Source organism: Bacillus rossius, chromosome 8 (assembly GCF_032445375.1).
Source record: "Bacillus rossius redtenbacheri isolate Brsri chromosome 8, Brsri_v3, whole genome shotgun sequence".
Taxonomy (NCBI): Eukaryota; Metazoa; Arthropoda; class Insecta; order Phasmatodea; family Bacillidae; genus Bacillus; species Bacillus rossius.
The window spans coordinates 69999487-70016997 of NC_086336.1; the positions used below are offsets into that span (position 1 = coordinate 69999487).

Sequence of the window (17511 nt, forward strand, 5' to 3'; positions counted from 1 at the left end):
GCACGACCAGGGGCGCAAGGGTATTTTACTCCCCTCTGGAATCTTGAAGTGGGGGCAAACGGGGGCAAAGAAAGTGCTGTGTAATCAATTTTTAGATAATAAAACTGTTTAAATAGCACCATTTTCCACCTTGAAACACAAATTTTCCCGGGGGAGGACGGACCCCCCCCCCACCCCCCCCCCCGCTTCAATAGGGGGGATCGATGATTCTTTATAAAAAGGTATATTTCCCCCCCCTCCCTCCCTTTAGGAAATTTAGTTGTTTAGCCCCTACGCACGACCGTTAAGTTTTCCTCGGTGTTTATCCACCGACTACCGACCTGGAGGGTCAGTGAACCAACAGCACGCCTGTCACGTGACGGCAGAATCGTGGGCAGCGATAGTAACTGGAAATGTTCGAGAACAGTAATAACGTTTTCAAAAACCTGTTCCTAAGGTACGTAAAACACAAGAATGCAACACAAGCGTAGGCCAACTTTCAACTTCTTGTGTTCCTGCTTGCGTTTCCAGTCTTCTATTTTTGGAGTGAAGCATTCAAAAAGCTTTGAAAGATGCGAGCATTAAGTGTTTAGAAGGATAAGAAACTTTTTTTTTTTTAATTAGGTATATGCATCATGTTTTCACTTACTAAACTTTCGCACTGTAAAATGTAAATAATATTTTTTAGTAAAATTAGGCCTACTGAAAGAGTTAACTTTTCCTACTAATCATGAATTATCAAAAGAAGCCAAAGGATGAGTTACTTTCTATAGTTTTACAATTTCACGTGGTGTTGGTGACGACTTGCCAATTTATAATGAATAAACAACTGCTTTCTAACATTAGTTGCCATCTGCTTAACTTAATTATTTCAGTCTAGTAATGGACACCTGACATGAAACAATGACTCGTAACGTGCTAGATGTGCCCTGGTCTGCATCTAAGCCAACTATGTATTGCTGTTGGCAATTTTACAGTTACAAATGTGTGCAGAGTTTTTGTATCGCATACCTCGCATCAAGTATGTAATAATTAAAACCTTTCTACTAGAAGCCAGTGAGTACTTTGACCAAGTGTTAGGCCTGTGCAAAGCTTCGACTAAGCAAATCAATCAAAGTTATTTTTAATATTCCACTTGACTTCGCCAAGGAACTTGATATACTGTTTTATTTGAAGCTTCAGTTCTCATGCAAAGCTTATAATTTGTTACAAAGCTTCAAAAAAATTTTAAGCCTTAGATTCTCTCATGTGTTGTATGTGTGTTGCTTGAGAAAAATTAGTTGCATCTGCTTTTATACATGGTTGTATTGCTTATTTTATAATATTTATTGAATGATGTTACACAGCCCTATAGGGCCCGATCACTCGATCAGTCTAGGGACCGGGGCGTGTGCGACACCCAGACAACCCACTGATGACCATCGACCAGAACAGTAACAGGATGCTTGCCCCCCAGAGCGAGCTGGTGTGGAGTGTAAATAGGGACGGAGGAAGAATCCAGCCATGGTAGAGTCTTCAGCCAGGTCCACATTACCAACCAGTGGTGGCATCCACGTTAATGACGAATATTTACTCTCACCGAAGACGTACTTTCATAGCTTACGGACAGAAAGTATGTACGGTACAGGCCAAACGTATTGTGAGCCAGGCTCCGTAGTTCGATGGAAACACGTTGCTCGGAACGGATTGGGCCGATTCAGCAAGGTCCTGTTTAATGCCAACTGTTCTAAAAACAAAAAATTATCATAATGATGCTGGTGTGTGTGTATAGAAAGTGCTCATTAAGCATTGCACGGTCAAGTATATTGAACTTGAAGGGAAAACTGCAGAGCCCAAGGATACTTCCCCTCGCGACCCGTCTGGCCCGCACCGCGTAGCGAGGGACTGGAGTGGAGGAGGGAACTTACTTGTTGTAGGAGAGCGCCAGCTCCCTCAGCCGGTCCAGCGACCCAAGCTCCTCCGGGAGGCTGGACAACTGGTTCCTCTCCAGGTTGAGGTACTGGAGGGAGCAGCACCGCGCCAGCTCGCGTGGCACGGCCGTCAGCGCGTTGCAGCCGAGGTTCAGCTCCACCAGCTGTGGGCCCAGGAGCGCCAACCTGCAAGCGACAAAACACCCGTCACGATACTGCGTGCACTGCTGTAAACGGCCATGCAATTGATGGATAACTACGAAGACTTGCCTTCTTTACACTCATGATATCACTAACTAACTGGGTAAATGTTGGATCGATCTCCACATAGTTATGTTCGTGCCAGACGTCAAACAGCTGTACTGTACCTTAAGAAGGGACGAGAGAGAAGCCATTTCCATATTCATGAACTTTTAATCCATAATCATATTGTGTTAAGAATTTTTATTGAAAATTTGACCCTGATAAGGTGTGGCACATGTCTCGACACAGTTTCTGAAGCTGTCGGAGCAGCGCAGATTTTATTATGCTGTCATTCGTAATTGTTGCTTGCTGTTAATTGAGTGGGTGTTAGGCCACGCCATCTTTGCAGCAGTTTCAAATATTCTGATTCCAACTGCAAGAAAGCTTCCGTGCTAAATTGTTGAGATGTACATACTTGCACATCGGTCAGATCAACGAATCACTACACACCCTTCCCACAGACGGCCAGTGAATCTCTCTTTGAAATATTTGTGGCATAACAACAAACGCAAGGGAGGTATAGAGTTAAAGATTTATAAATAGCCCTAAAAAAAAAAGGTAATGGTAAAATAACAAACACATCAACATGGGATGCGAGAATGAGCCTTCAGTTTCCTCGCGAGAGGCGGCCACAGACGGAGACGGGGCACGCACCCGGGAGGCACCTGGTGCAGGCAGTTCTTGGAGAGGTCGACGAGCTTGACGCCGGCCTCCAGCGCCTCCTGAAACACGCTCTCCGGCACGGCGCTCAGCTCCCGCGCGGCGAGGCTCAGTGCCTGGCACGTACGCATCGTGTACCTGCGAGACACACACCTCGCGTCGTTACACCCACGGGCACGCCCATACCACTTGGTAACGCTTGCTAGCATCACAATTATTATTCTGTATACCATCTTCTACTATAATTAATTTTAATGTTTTTGACGTGACGTCTAATAAATCGATGAACACCGGCTGCACGCACGAAAAATTGTCCCGTTACACACATTGTTCCGTTACGCTGTGTCCCGTTACGCTGTGTCCCGTTATGCTCACTGTACGCTCGCGCCGCATCTGTCTCTCTTCCACTCGACTGTTTATAAATTGAAGTGAAAAGTTAATGTGGGTTTTCATTGCTTATTACAACAACAACTTCGGCAATAAAGGTTGATTATCCTTGCGTTTTAAAAATCTGGATACTAGTACAATTTCAAGTATTTATTCTTATGTTAGTAAAATAAAAATGATTCAATTTTATTCATAAAGCATGCAATAATTTAATCAATGTTTTGATATGACGTTGTCACGTTAAACTATCGTCCGTAAACCGACTTTACAGACAAACAATTTTTTTAAATTTCTATATTTGTAATTTTACTAAGACCATAAATTAGAGACTTCAGACAGTATTATTACAGTTGTAATTATTTTGACAAAAAAAAATTCAAGACTAAACACCAATATTATTTTACAGGAGAAACTATTTGAAGCAGTAGCTCACTATTAATAACAAGGCATTCCATGAAAGATTGTGCTATGTTATATGAAATGATATTAAAAAAATTGTTGACGAAAATAGCTGAAACCAAGATGACGTCTTTCAATTACTAGAAATACAAATGGAATATTTTTAGATGATGCTCTTGATGAAATACAACACACAATTAATTTTAAAAATTTTCATTCCAAATTACAATGTTTCAAATCCAATCCAAAAAAAATTCATTTAATAATATGTGTCTAAATATTTTGTGCTCTATATGGTGTATATCTAGCAACAGAGCACACCAAAACAAAGACAGTGCTAATGGCCAAAATCTTGCATTGGAAAGAGAAAGTAAATGCCCCATTTAAATGCACACTGCAGACTATGGTTGAGACGCATTGTAGACACTTCAGACACGATACACCCGCCAGGGTTGGCAACTGTGTGCCCAACCCGTGGGTTTTGGGTTGGGTTTTCTCAATATTAATCTAAATAAAACTTCAATAACAAATATTAAATTTTTTTACTATAATTTAAAATAAATAACACATATTAAGTACGTATACACATTAAATATGCACACAAAAGTAAAAAACACAGGCTGATTTCAGCTTATTATAACCAACCCCGTAGAAATTCATAAAATTAAAAGGTAAGTAATATTTCAATTAGAAAAACTAGAGTGTAGACAACTAAAAATAAAATTATTGATAAGCTTAAACATTACTAACATTTATTGTTTAAAAATATCATTTCCACCAAAATCCAGACTTTAAAAAACAAATAATGTCAAAAAAAAAACTAATTTTATTGAAGGAAAAAAAACTGAAAAACACCCACATGGATTGGGATTAAAAAAAAAAAAAAGCCTGGTTTTTACCAACCGGACATGGAACTGGAATGTTGAAGAAGGAACCACTCTCAGTAAGGATACAAAGTGACATTTGCCTAAAGTGATCTCAGAAAATGTGGGAAACCTACATCAGAATGGCCAGACATGGCCATTCAACCTGAATCCTCTAGAATATGAGTCATCGTATCATCCAACTGCTTCCAGCCTACGGCCAGGTCAGCAAAGTAAAATTCTTCCATCTTCCTCTGTCCCTCCACCATTCCTCCTCCCCCGCTCTGTTCCAATCTTCTCCCCTCTCCAGCACTCCTTTAACTACCTGCTTTTATCACCACCTCCTTCATCTTTCTTAGGGCCTTCTTCCTGTGTACTTCAACTCCATTTTCCTAAGCATACTCTCTTTCCCCATTCTCTGGACACGGCCATACCTCTCATTGTTGCTTTTCCCTTGATTCATCAAGTCAGTCCTGTACGCCTGATCTTGCTTGCACCATCTCATCCCTGATCCCGCGAGTGCGCGAGTGTAGTGTGTTTACCACGGCACCATCTTTCTCCACGATGTACTTCTTCCGAACACCGCGGATCCACCTTACTTCCGTGGTCCGTGCCATCAGGGCGGACCGGGTGACGAGTTATTTCCGAGCGGTTCGCAGACATCCAGTAGCACCGTAACCACATTCACATCAGTCCAGTCTGGCAGTTTGCAGGAGTGTCTAGAGGGTGTCAGTCTAGCAGTTTTGGGGTGTCAAGGGATGGTCCTGGGGTAGTCTGGGGTTGACAAAAGACTGTCTGGGCAACACCAGTAGAATCCCAACAAACAATCTAGTTTTCCTCTAAATACAACAGTGGCATATAGGAGGGGGACGCACCACAATGCCGAAATACCACAACGCTGAACGTACAATAACGCCGAAAACCATAATGCCGAAATGCCAAATTGACTACAACGCAGACAGCTAGAAAACTGCTGTGTACCACAACGCTGAAATACATTAACCCCGAAAAATGTCATTGCAGGACCGACACAAAGGTAAGGTTAGGTAAGGTTAGCACACAAATTCATTCAGTTGTTTTTCATTTTGCTCCTTTGGGCCCCCCCTCCTCCCCGCAGCAACATTTTTCGGCGTTACCGTATTTCGGCGTTGTGGTACGCAGCAGTTTTCTAGCTGTCAGCGTTGCGGTCAATTTGGCATTCGGCCATATTGTACGTTTGGTGTTGTGGTATTTCGGCGTTGTGGTAACGACCCTATAGGAGCAACAGTAGACTACAAAATAACATGTTACAAGAACTTTCTCAAACAATGTACCTGTGTGCAGGGGCGTAGGAACCGGGGGGGACAGGGGGGACGTGTCCCCCTGAACTTTTTGGGTGGAGGGGACTGTCCCCCCCCCAACTTTCTAGACCGTGATATTTTTATTTTATAATATTATTCTGCCCAACTTTATTTGTAATTTCTTCACTCATCAAATTTTATCTTAAGGAAACAATAATAATTTTAACATAGATGTATCCAATGGTTAGATACAAAAACTGCTTAAAAAGCGCTATTTTGCACTTTTAAAATCAAAATTTTCCTGTGGAGGACCCCCGGACCCCCCGTCTTAGTAAGAGGGGAATGGGTTTACATGACATCAAAATCATTATTTGTCCCCCCCAACTTTATGAACACAGCTACGCCACTGCCCGTGTGCCCGGTCGGAGTGAATGTTTGGGCAGAGTGCCAGTGGGGTGAACTACACCGGCGAGCTCGGGAGGACTGACCTGTCCGGGAAGGCGGGGGAGTCAGACGGCCAGCCCTCGCCCGCCACCCCCAGGCAGTCCCCGGGCCCGGCGGCCGTCTCGCGCAGGAACCGCATGAGCCGCGCCGTGCCGCACTGCACCACGTCACTGCGCACGGCACGCAGGGGGTTGCCCTCCACGCGCAGGCTCTGCAGGTGGGGCAGGAACCCCAGGCAGCGCGGCAGCCTGCCGTCAGCAAGAAATTTGAACACATTAAATTCAATACATCTTTATTATATATAGCAATTTTACCTCTAAACATCTTTAATCATATCTAAATAACATTAGACAGCAAACTAAATTATTAAATTGATGGCTAATGCCGGAACTGAAGCCAATCAGTTAACCTGAACTTTGATGTGGCTATTATAATTACGCACCTACTTTCGACAGGTAACAGATATTTACTTCTATTCAAACAATTAATTAATTTTCTTATATTTGTTATTATGCCTCAAATCCCTCTGAAATTTAATAAAATTAAAACATCTGTTCCTTATAATAACTTAAACTTACTTTTAACCTTCATTTCTACGGTGAACTGTAATGAAAACCAACAACAACACACTCGGAGTGAACTAAAAACACCGTCTGCGCAGTGGTGATACGTGGTTGGCACGACCAAAGGCTGGACTCCATCTGACAAACTCAGAACGCACGCGGCATGAATGCGCCGAACCGTAGAACGCTGGATAAAACCAACCTTCACTGAACCTACATGATCTAACTTTACTATACATAATATGTACTGTGCATTTTGTTGTAGTGTAAATATTTCATGTCAACATTAGTTACAAGAATGATGATGATGATGATGATGATGATGATGATGATGATGATGATGATGATTATTCATGGATAGATGTTTGATAGTTGTATGATTGATTGGATAATGGATGATGGATGATGATGATCTGCATAAACTGGTTGGTATTGTCGTGTGAAATGGGAATAAATTAGATTAGATCATGGTGTTGGGACCATTAGAGATGGCACAGTAGAAAAGATTTAAATACATTTGGTAGAGAAAGCCGAAGTACCCTGAGGAAACAACCGGCCTCTTGGCAACTCCCAAGTTTTCAAAATTGCAGAAAAAAAACCCAGGTTCGTAGCACCTGTAATCAAACCTGTTCATCTAGGTGGGGGGGAAGAGAAATGTAGAAGAGTACGGGTTTTTTTTTTCTGCATTTACTACACGTTCAATCATAACACCTAGAACTGTACCACATGTTTCTAAGTGAATGGTTGTTACAGGGTCGGCACATCAGAGCTCTCCAGTTCCACCGCAGGGCCGACGGGGGCTGGGACTCACGTGGCGAGGGCGTTGTTGGACAGGTCCAGTCGCACCAGGTGCTGCAGCAGGAACACCTCCTCGGGCAGGCTCGCCAACTCGTTGTCGGCCAGGCTCAGCACCTTCAGCTGCCGCACGCTCTCCAGGGTCTCCGCCTCCAGCACCTGCCGGCGACCTCGTACTTCAATCCTCCCGTTCCTACCCTACTCTACTCCACTTTGCCCAGAACACGCGACGGCGGCGGTCGACGGAACCAACACCGACATTTAATTTCACATCTAAATAAAGCGGGGTTGTCTGTAAAGTCGGTTTACGGACGATAATTTTACGCGATAACGTCATAAGAGAAAACATCGATGAAAAATTGCATACTTTTTTTAATTTTCAAATATTATTTACAATTTTTTAAGCAAAATTTAATTTAAATAATTTTGTTTAAATATAATCCTGAACAATTAGTTAAAAAAAGCCCGCCTTAAACCTGTTTGATATTATAGAAGATTTTCCTCGCACGGTGGTTGGCCCGGTTCCTTGCGCGCTCGGCTCAGGCGGAATGTAGACAATTGTTCGAGCGTGCAGCCGGCGTTCGTCGATTTACAAGACGTTATCACGTCAAAACAATGAGTGGAAATACACACAGACTAAAGCCTTAAAAAGTACAGTGACGGCATGCGACTGAGAACATTGATATAGTTAGTTGATGGAAACACAGCAACACTAATCCGCTTCAGGTGACCTATCTATGAACTCCCGTAATCTTCCATGTTGTATTGTTACCTGCTCTGATTATGAGATTCTAACCAAAGCTATATAAAGATAGCAAGGAATAATCTATAGTAGATGCATTATATGTAGGGTTAGTTGAATCAAATGTTGAAATACCATCAAAACTTTCGTGTTTGAAAGATCTGAAGGCATTATAAAAAAAATTGAAGAAAAATACTAAAAGAAATATATATTAAAAATTCAATACTGATAACAGTGAAGTCCTATTACCATTCCTCGATAGTTTTTGTACTTTTAGTATGTGTTTATGTGAATAAAATTACAATATTTATTGACTTGGGGAAATTTAGTTTGTGAAATGAAAATTTAAATGGTTGAAAATTTCAATCCCATTTTTAATATATTTTATTTTCTGTACCTTGATTAATTTTATACATATGACAATATAATTTGGTTTCAATAGTATATTGAAGGTCCTCTTTGATTTGAATTTGAAATATGGATTCCAGAAAATAAGTAAGTTCTTGACCCATCACTAATTGTATGTAATGTATTTAATGAGAAAGAGCATTCTATTAGTAATTACTTTTTTTAAACGATCCTTACATTGGGGAAAGTTGATTTAAATCATTATTTTTGACATACGCCATTGCTAGTTTACACTGCATGTTATAGAGAAAACCCAAAGACAGAGACAAAAATTCAAAAAACTCAGCTGATGTCAAACGTTAAATGGCACAATCATTCTGTTTGTGCTTGATGACTGGAAAAAATCTCTGTTCTCGAAATTTTGCTACTGTTTTGTCTTGGAAACCTTGATGTGACTGCATGTGTTGTGATACTGTTCTGACTAATTCCTCCCATTAAATACTTTGAGCTGTTTTTACAGTAAAGGTTTAACACGGCTGATTTTTGCTTGCTTGCTGTGTGTTAAGTGAATTCGATTTTATTTGTCTGTTTTTTGGGTTTTCTCCAAGACCGTGACTTAGAGAGCAAACTAGTAATGGCAAATGTCCAAAATAATAATTTTAATCATCCTAAATTCCAATTGAATACAGTCGCGGGCAGTGCATTTTATTGGACAATTACTGTATCTCTTATTTCAGTGTGTTCTGTTGCCAGACATACATTACAAAGCACAAAGTTTTAGACACAACTGTGTATAAAAAAAATTTGTATTTTGTAAAGTAACATTTGGAATAAGAATATCAGAAATATTTTTTTCCTGTTGCATTTCATCTGGTGCATCATCAAGGAATGTTAATTTTTTATTTCTAAGAAGATGTAAAAAAAAGTTGCCATCTTGGTTTCAATTGTTTTTGTCAAAAAATGTTCACACTATTTAACCTTAATTTTTTTTTTTTACTCTTTCGAGCATAACACCTATTTTAATGCAATTCCTAGTTATTAATAGTGTCAGAATGCTGCAAATTAGTTTCCTCCAGTGTTTATTACTTAATTTGTTTTTCTGTCAGGATGACAACTTTAATGTTACTTTCAATAGTAACTATCTATGGTGTTAGAAAACATTACCAAAAAGTATAAATAAAATATAATAAAACATGTTATCATTACTGTTGGTTAAAAAAAATTGCCAGCAGAGTCAAACTTCAATTTTTTTTTACAAGTAAGAAACATGGCGGATACATTTTTTTTTTCTTTCAGGGTACTCCCATTTCTCTCTTCTCAAAGTTCCATTTCCATGTAATGACCCCAAAAAAAAAAAAAAGTAACGTCCCGATTCATTCATTCATTCTTTCAACAATGCTTTTACAGTCAACAGCAAGAAAATAAATAACCAATTGTTGTAGCCTGAACCACTCTCTCACATCATCTCTAAAAACGTATGTTGTAATATTGTAAGGCTGTAAGGTAGTGCTCTAATGTTGTAATGTTGTAATGTAATGTTGTAATGTTGTAATGTTATAATGCTATAATGCTGTAATGCTATAATTCTATCATTTGTAATGCTGTAATGTAATGCTATAATTCTATCATTTGTAATGCTGTAATGTAATGCTATCATGTTGTAAAGCTATAATGTTGTAAACCTATAATGTTCTAAGGCTGTAATGTTGTAATGCTATAATGTAGTAAGGCTGTATTGTTGCAATGCTGTAATGTTGCAATGCTGTAATGTTGTAAGGCTGTAATGTTGTAAGGCTGTAATGTTGTAAGGCTGTAATGTTGTAAGGCTGTAATGTTGTAAGGCTGTAATGTTGTAAGGCTGTAATGTTGTAAGGCTGTAATGTTGTAAGGCTGTAATGTTGTAAGGCTGTAATGTTGTAAGGCTGTAATGTTGTAAGGCTGTAATGTTGTAAGGCTGTAATGCTGTAATGCTGCAATGTTGTAAAGCTGCAATGTGAACACGCCAGGTGGCATGCGTGCGGCACACGGCGCTCACCACGATGCGGTTGCCCTGCAGGTGCAGCTCGCGCAGGCAGGCGCAGCCCTGCAGCTCGGGCGCGGCAGGCAGCCTGTTCCCCTGCAGCAGCAGCACCTCGAGGCGACGCAGCTCTCCCAGCGGGGGCAGTGCAGCCAGCTCGTTGTGGCCCAGGTCCAGCTCCCGCAGCACTGCGCACGCACCTGCCTCAGTAGCCACAACCACGTGTGTGTCTGGGTAGGCAGGCTCTCATACTAGCATCCTTCTGCAACCCAGCACCCAACCAGTTGCTCGCATTTGCATTTTTACAGGTTGAGTCAGTTCATTCAGTATTAGTGAGTAATTTTTATTTGGCCACAGAGCCCTTTATAACTTGTTTCAGATACCAACGTATTGTATATTATTTTTTTCTTTGCTCTTCTTCCCATTAAAAAATAAAATTGTTGTTCTAGAGCTGGTGAAATTGCTAATCCGGCACGTTAAACCCGAAAGTGCTGGTTTATTGAGCTTTAATGCACCCATACACTGCAAGAAATCATAGTCACGATAGTAGTTCTGTACTCACATTCTGTCTCTAAAATGTACTTTTTGAAGAGCTGAAGTGGCTAAACCCGATTTAAAAAAAAAAATAATTTTTATGCATGAAAATGGTATAAACAAAACTTGTAAAAACTACAAGGACTTGGATTATGTATTGTTCTGCCACATAATACCTTTGAATATATATACTGTATAGAAGTCGCCAGCCCAGGTTAAAATTTCTAATACGGTTTTGAGGTAGTTGGTTAATTCACCGCCGCAATCGCCACCATCTCTAGGGCATCGACTTGTGGTGGTCCCCAGCGGACAAGTGTCGAACTCTTCAAACACCCCTTCCCCCTCCCGTTGAACGACGTTGAGCTGCAGTGAATGATGGATGAGGGGTGCGGGGTATGACAGCAGGCGACAGCGCTGCGCTCTAACGTGTAAATAACAACTAAGACAATACAGGGCGTTACGGCAGCGCACTGCAGCGGTGAAGTTCCCAAGCTGCTCATCATACGATTCTGAAAAACGTAGAGTAAATCCTATCCACTCGCGACTTCTATACAGTATATATATTCAAAGATAATACTAAGGTTACCACTGACATCTCACAGTGGTCCGTGGCAGGACAGAAAGACTTGGCGCAAAGTTCAAATCCTTGCATTCGGAGGCGATACTTAGAGATAGTGATCTATGGTGAAAAATTTTAAAACCAAGGTGGACTGCAAAACATATGTTTTTCAATTTCCTAGAGTAGGAAGACTTAGTCACAGATGCTCTAAAATGCAGCAACTGCATTCTCATTGGCACAGTCAAGCACAGGATGAGTTTGTTTCACTAACTGGAGTCAGTGATGAAATAATACATAAACAAGACATGAACAAAGTGTATTAAATAAAGTCTTCTTATGTAACCAAATTTTCTCACTGTATATTATCATACCATGATAATACTGCATAATGTACATCAGCGCGCATTAAAGTTATTATTTCATCCAACAAAAATAAGTTTCTAGCCAGGAGGTCCAATTAAATGACACTCGTATATGCCCTACTTAGTACCTCCTTTTACCTTTGCAAAGAACCTTTCCTCCATATAATTTGCTGTAGCAAGCGTGAAATCGTCGGCCGCACCAATGCTGCCAGGCAGAAACTTCTCACACAGGGTCTCAGCAGCCGAGATCACTCAGCCGTCATTCTCACGCGGCACAGCGAGGATCTAGGTTTGTACCGAACCCATTATACTGGAGAGTTAGGAACTCTCTGCAATTTAGAGACCTTGCCATCTGACGATATATGGTGGAGCATAAAAATTTATTAACCACATGTTTTTTTTTTTTGTAATCAAAACAAAGTCCACTGATGTTATCTCACTCTTAAAAGATTCACGAAGCTAGCTAAAATATGAAGCTAAGATCTGTCTCGGCCAAGTCTTTAGTGATATTTGAACTTCTCGCTCTTCAGACTATACCTAGGTGGTGCTGTTAGTGGTGCCTTTTTGGGTGCTCAGATGGAAACGTGGGATTTTGATTTTTTTTCCTCTGCACATCCTCTGGCAAATGTTTTAAGACTTACAAAGAAAAGTGCTGGTTAACAGTCTGGCCAGGGGGAACAAATTCCTGATGCACAATTCCACGAACATCAAAAAAGACAATGACATTGTCTTAACATTCAACCTCACTTGTCTTGCTTTTTTTTTGGTCTGGGGGTGTTGGGAGTTTTCCAATGACTTGACACTTGCTTGGTTCCTGGGTCATACCCGTAACACCAACTCTCATCACCTGTAATGACTTTGGTCAAAAAGTTTGGATCACTTTCAATCTCTTTTTCAAGTCCTGGCTCAAATTCAATCGAATGTTTTTTTTTTTATCAATGTGTTGTTAGGGTTAAGAGGTGGTACCAAAATAAATATACAAATTAACAGTTGGACAATATCTTTGTACAAACAGCAGTGTTTCTGAAAGCCTATATTAAGGGTGAACTAAATTTTCATGTAGCAACTCATTTATACAAAAAGTAAATGATTTCAACTAGATTTAACTTTATTCATCGGTGTCAAATTTATATATATATTTAAGATAACTGAATCATTTAAATATAAGCTTAATCTCAAAATCACAATGTTACAAGATTTTATGGCAGTAGAAAATTTTCTTAGCCATTGCTGATGTAGCTCTCATGCATGAATTCAGCATGATGTATTGTTACTGATATCTACTAACGATGTATTGTTACTAATGTCTACTAACGCACTTGATAAGCTGATACTGTTGTGTAATGTCAGTAATGCTGCATTAGCATTACTAATGTATTATTGATATCTGTGCCAACATTTAATTTACAATGAATTTTCAAAGCAAGTTAACATTTGGTGAGAGACAAAACTAGGAGATAAGGTAGACAATTGACCTTTCCCTTCAGAAAAGTGCTAAATAATCGAGTTCCAAACAAGGCTTCCATCACAACGCTAACAGACGGGCTTAAGAGGTCTCACTCGAGCACAGCTTGAGAACGGCACGTGACGCAGATATTGAACACAACCGACAGATCGCTGCTCCCTCACGCGAGCTGATGCCATCGCGTGCAAAGACACTGAGGACAGCCACAAAAGAGATTAACACAGTGAGAACAACACAGTGATGGAGTAGCTTGGCTTCTGGGTTGTAGCCGTGACCTTGTCAAATAATCCACCGACGTTTCGGTCGACATTGCAGTCGCCATCATCAGGGAGCAGTTACCTTCTGTGTTGCTCCCTGATGATGGCGACTGCAATGTCCACCGAAACGTCGCTGGATTATTTTCCAAGGACGCGGCTACAACCCATACAGACAATGGCCGTGAAAGCCTGCGAACATTATTAACGCAGTGACGGCACAGAAGTCAGGTGGAATTAGCTTGGAATTTAGTGTTTATTACACAGGTGGTCAATAACCAACCTCGCCACCACATCGCAAAGGCTCCGACTTGGAAGGTCTGGGCAGCAGACTCAGTGCGAAGTCGCCACTTACCTGCTCCGGGGCGTGCAACACGTAATGTACACACAGGCAGAGAGAGAAAGCTGTTATGGTTTGCTTGCTGAAGCATGAACACTTCTGGGCGGTCAGACTTGCATCACCCGCACACAGGGCCAAGTGAGACACCAAGCAAGTGGGACCCCTCACTGGGGCGACAGGGCAGCTTTCACACAAATTACATTATTTATGAGAAGCTAGTAGTAAATAACACAAAGTGGCAGATACAGGAATTCTTTAATAGAAAAAAAAATTGGTTGTCTGTAAAGTCGGTTTACGGACGATAGTTTAACGTGACGTCGTCATAACAAAACATTGATGAAATTATTGCATACTTTTATGAATAAAATTGAATCATTTTTATTTAATTATCACTATTTTGTATGGATACAAAGAAGGAGTGAAATTAAATCTACAATATAATTGATAAATTTACTTTTATTTGCACTCATTAATTCAAATATGTTTATTACTTTAACAAAGAGATTATTTTAACTACAACTTTTATAAATTTTTACTATTTAACTTCTTCCAATCTGTGTTATTCTGTTAAGGATAGGACGATGATAGGAAAAGTAGGAAACGAATGGGAGTGTTTTAAGTTTAATGTGCCTCGAAAAAGTCAAATCGATGGTTGTTCCAATCAAGTGGAAGAGAGATAGATGTGGCGCAAGCGTACAATGAGCCTAACAGGACACAGCATATCGGGACAATGTGCGTAATTGGACACTTTTTCGTGCGTGCAGCCAGCGTTCATCGATTTATTAGACGTTGTCACGTCAAAAATACATATATTTGAACATGTGTATTCAAAAAACTTACATTACTACTGACCCCAACAGAGACATGTGTGCCTACAGCAGTAGCCGTAGGCGATGCAGATTCTCACACAGTTGAAATATTGTAGGTGTTGTAACAGCTCACCCTGCATCGCAAAAGGTAACATACTGCAATCACCGATATTATTTTGCAAATTTTTTTTTCCCAAATTCAGGGAGGAGGAAGAGATAAATAACACACTCCCAACCCAACGGTTAATACATCTATCGATCCTAAAAGAAAAATACTGAAGATGTTTATAGGTATAATTACCTGTATTTATGAATTAACTGCATAAATATGAAAATTATGATAACACCAAACATATTATCATTAAATTTCATAAATTGATATTAATTTCAGTGCCTGTGATTTCCACCCAATTCTATCTGAGTAAAATGTTAAAATATGAATCTACTTCTTCTTGGTTGCCGATTTGCTACCCGTGAATACACTGACTACAGTTTCAACCAAAGATTTTTACTAGGGAAGAACCAATTAAATCTTCACATACCATAAAATCTTTGGTGTTTTAAATTTTATACATTTGCGTCAGCCATCAGCTTAAGTGCTCACAGAATGTTTTTTTGGTACGTACTTCACTAAGATTTGAGATGAAAACAAGGAATTTTATTCCTTATAATATTCTGAACATGAAATATGTTTTCTCTTTATTTTAAAAATAAATCTTCATTGGGTTGAATCTTGCTTCAAAGCTGAAAAATCTGTTGTTTTTTTTGTTTATATTTATATTTTTATTCCTGACTATTCCTGATTCGCTGCACTCTTTTAAAAGAATTGAATTCAAAATAGAGATCTGGAAAAAAGTGGACTAGAAGATACAATACATTAAGTGTCGTTCTCGGGGGTCTCAGGATAAGAGCACCCGGCTCCTGACTCGATGGTTTAAGGTCCGCTTCAAAAACAGGTGTTTTTACGTTTTTAAGAAAAATATAATTCGCAAATCGTCGCCCACTGAGTCTCCCGGCGCAAGGCGCGGACGTTGCTAAATGAACGAGAACCCCCAAAAGTGTTCAGCTCGGCAAGAGAGGGGCGCTCTGCAGGTTACTAACCTCGGAGGTTCATGAGGTCGGGAGGTATGTCAACCAACTGGTTGTGAGAGAGGTTTATCTTGGTTAGCCGGGTTAGGAAGCCAGTACCTGCGGGGATGGTAGCAAGGCAGTTGTGCGACAGATCCTGGAAACGTTCACAGCATTAGTGTCGCACGTCACCGGCGCTACCGTTCCGACAAGCGGTGGAAACAGAGTGCTGCGGTCTGCCAACACTCTTCAATCTCTTACTCCGGGCTGCAATATCCTTTACCATGAAGAGATGTCAAGTCCAAAAGGTCTGTTATAATAATACTAAAAATTTAAACCTAAACCTAACATTTCCCTAAAATTAAACAATAAGTTAGGGATAAAAACTATTAAGTTGCTAACAAGGCGCCTGCTTCAACAATAGGAACGTTTAAAGTAGCTTGGCTTCTGGGTACAGTAGGTAACTGCTCCCTGATGATGGCGACTGCAATGTCGACCGAAACGTCGGTGAATTATTCGCCAAGGACACGGCTACAACCCCGAATCCAAGCTACTCCAGGATGTCCAAATGTCTGTGAAATCCTGCGAACATTAATAGGAATGTGGCTACTTGCACATTGCTTATATTCTTAATACTTTCAGAAACCCTGGTATGAATGCTGTAATGGGCCTAACTACTAGGGAATACAAGACCAGAGTGCGCCTAACTTTCAATAATAGGAGGGGCGAATGAAGCAGGATTTTGGGTAGTACAGAACACCGCCGCGTTTAATATCCGAAATTTTAAAAAATAACACCCTCATTACAAGGATATTTTAAGACATTTGTCAGATCTTTAAAATTCATCAACGATATGAAATAGATTATTGTTTTTTTTGTTATCCCTATTTTTTTTGAAATTCCAATGGCTGTTAGTGGTGCAACCGGCCCCATCACTCTTCGCACAAGGACTGCCACTGCTGGAAAACTGTACAAACTCTGAAATACACATGTTTACAGCGCACTGGCTTTGTGAGATGCAAGTTCTCGGCTAAACATAATTCAGAGCTATTTTGGATTTATTTTTGTTGGCTCAAAGATCAGTCGTCAATGGGTCACTTTGACTGCAGATCAAAAGAAGAAAAAACATATACGTACAAATGTCGAAGTTATGACCCTGCAAAATAAGCAAATTCTCCTGGTCTTTTTCTACGATCTAAAGCCGTGTGCCAATCCTCGTAAAGTTGCTAAAATTTTTAAATTGCTTCAGTTATCCCAACTTTATCTTCAAATTAACCCACATGATATAAAAACCAAACAAGAAAAATTTTCCTACAATTAATGTTTTCAATTTGGCCACCACTTCAACCATATTAGAATAAATTATTTACAGCATAGAAATATGGACTAACCATAAAATTCAAATTGATAAAAAAAATTCAGAATTTTAAATATTACCGCTCTTCTAAGCAGTGAACAAATGCTGATAAGTAATCACATACTTATCAATG

General features: G+C 40.1%; 1 protein-coding gene across 1 annotated transcript in view; it reads right to left on the bottom strand.

The window, feature by feature from the left end:
- Nucleotides 1-17511, bottom strand: part of LOC134535231 (leucine-rich repeat-containing protein 40-like) — a 69892-nt gene that overhangs the window by 42824 nt on the left and 9557 nt on the right. The window contains exons 4-9 of the mRNA XM_063374296.1: nucleotides 16055-16178; nucleotides 10649-10818; nucleotides 7540-7682; nucleotides 6210-6413; nucleotides 2787-2930; nucleotides 1887-2075 (exon numbers count right to left, since the gene is read on the bottom strand). Coding sequence (XP_063230366.1) covers nucleotides 1887-2075; nucleotides 2787-2930; nucleotides 6210-6413; nucleotides 7540-7682; nucleotides 10649-10818; nucleotides 16055-16178 — 974 coding nt within the window. The remainder of the gene's footprint in view (nucleotides 1-1886; nucleotides 2076-2786; nucleotides 2931-6209; nucleotides 6414-7539; nucleotides 7683-10648; nucleotides 10819-16054; nucleotides 16179-17511) is intronic.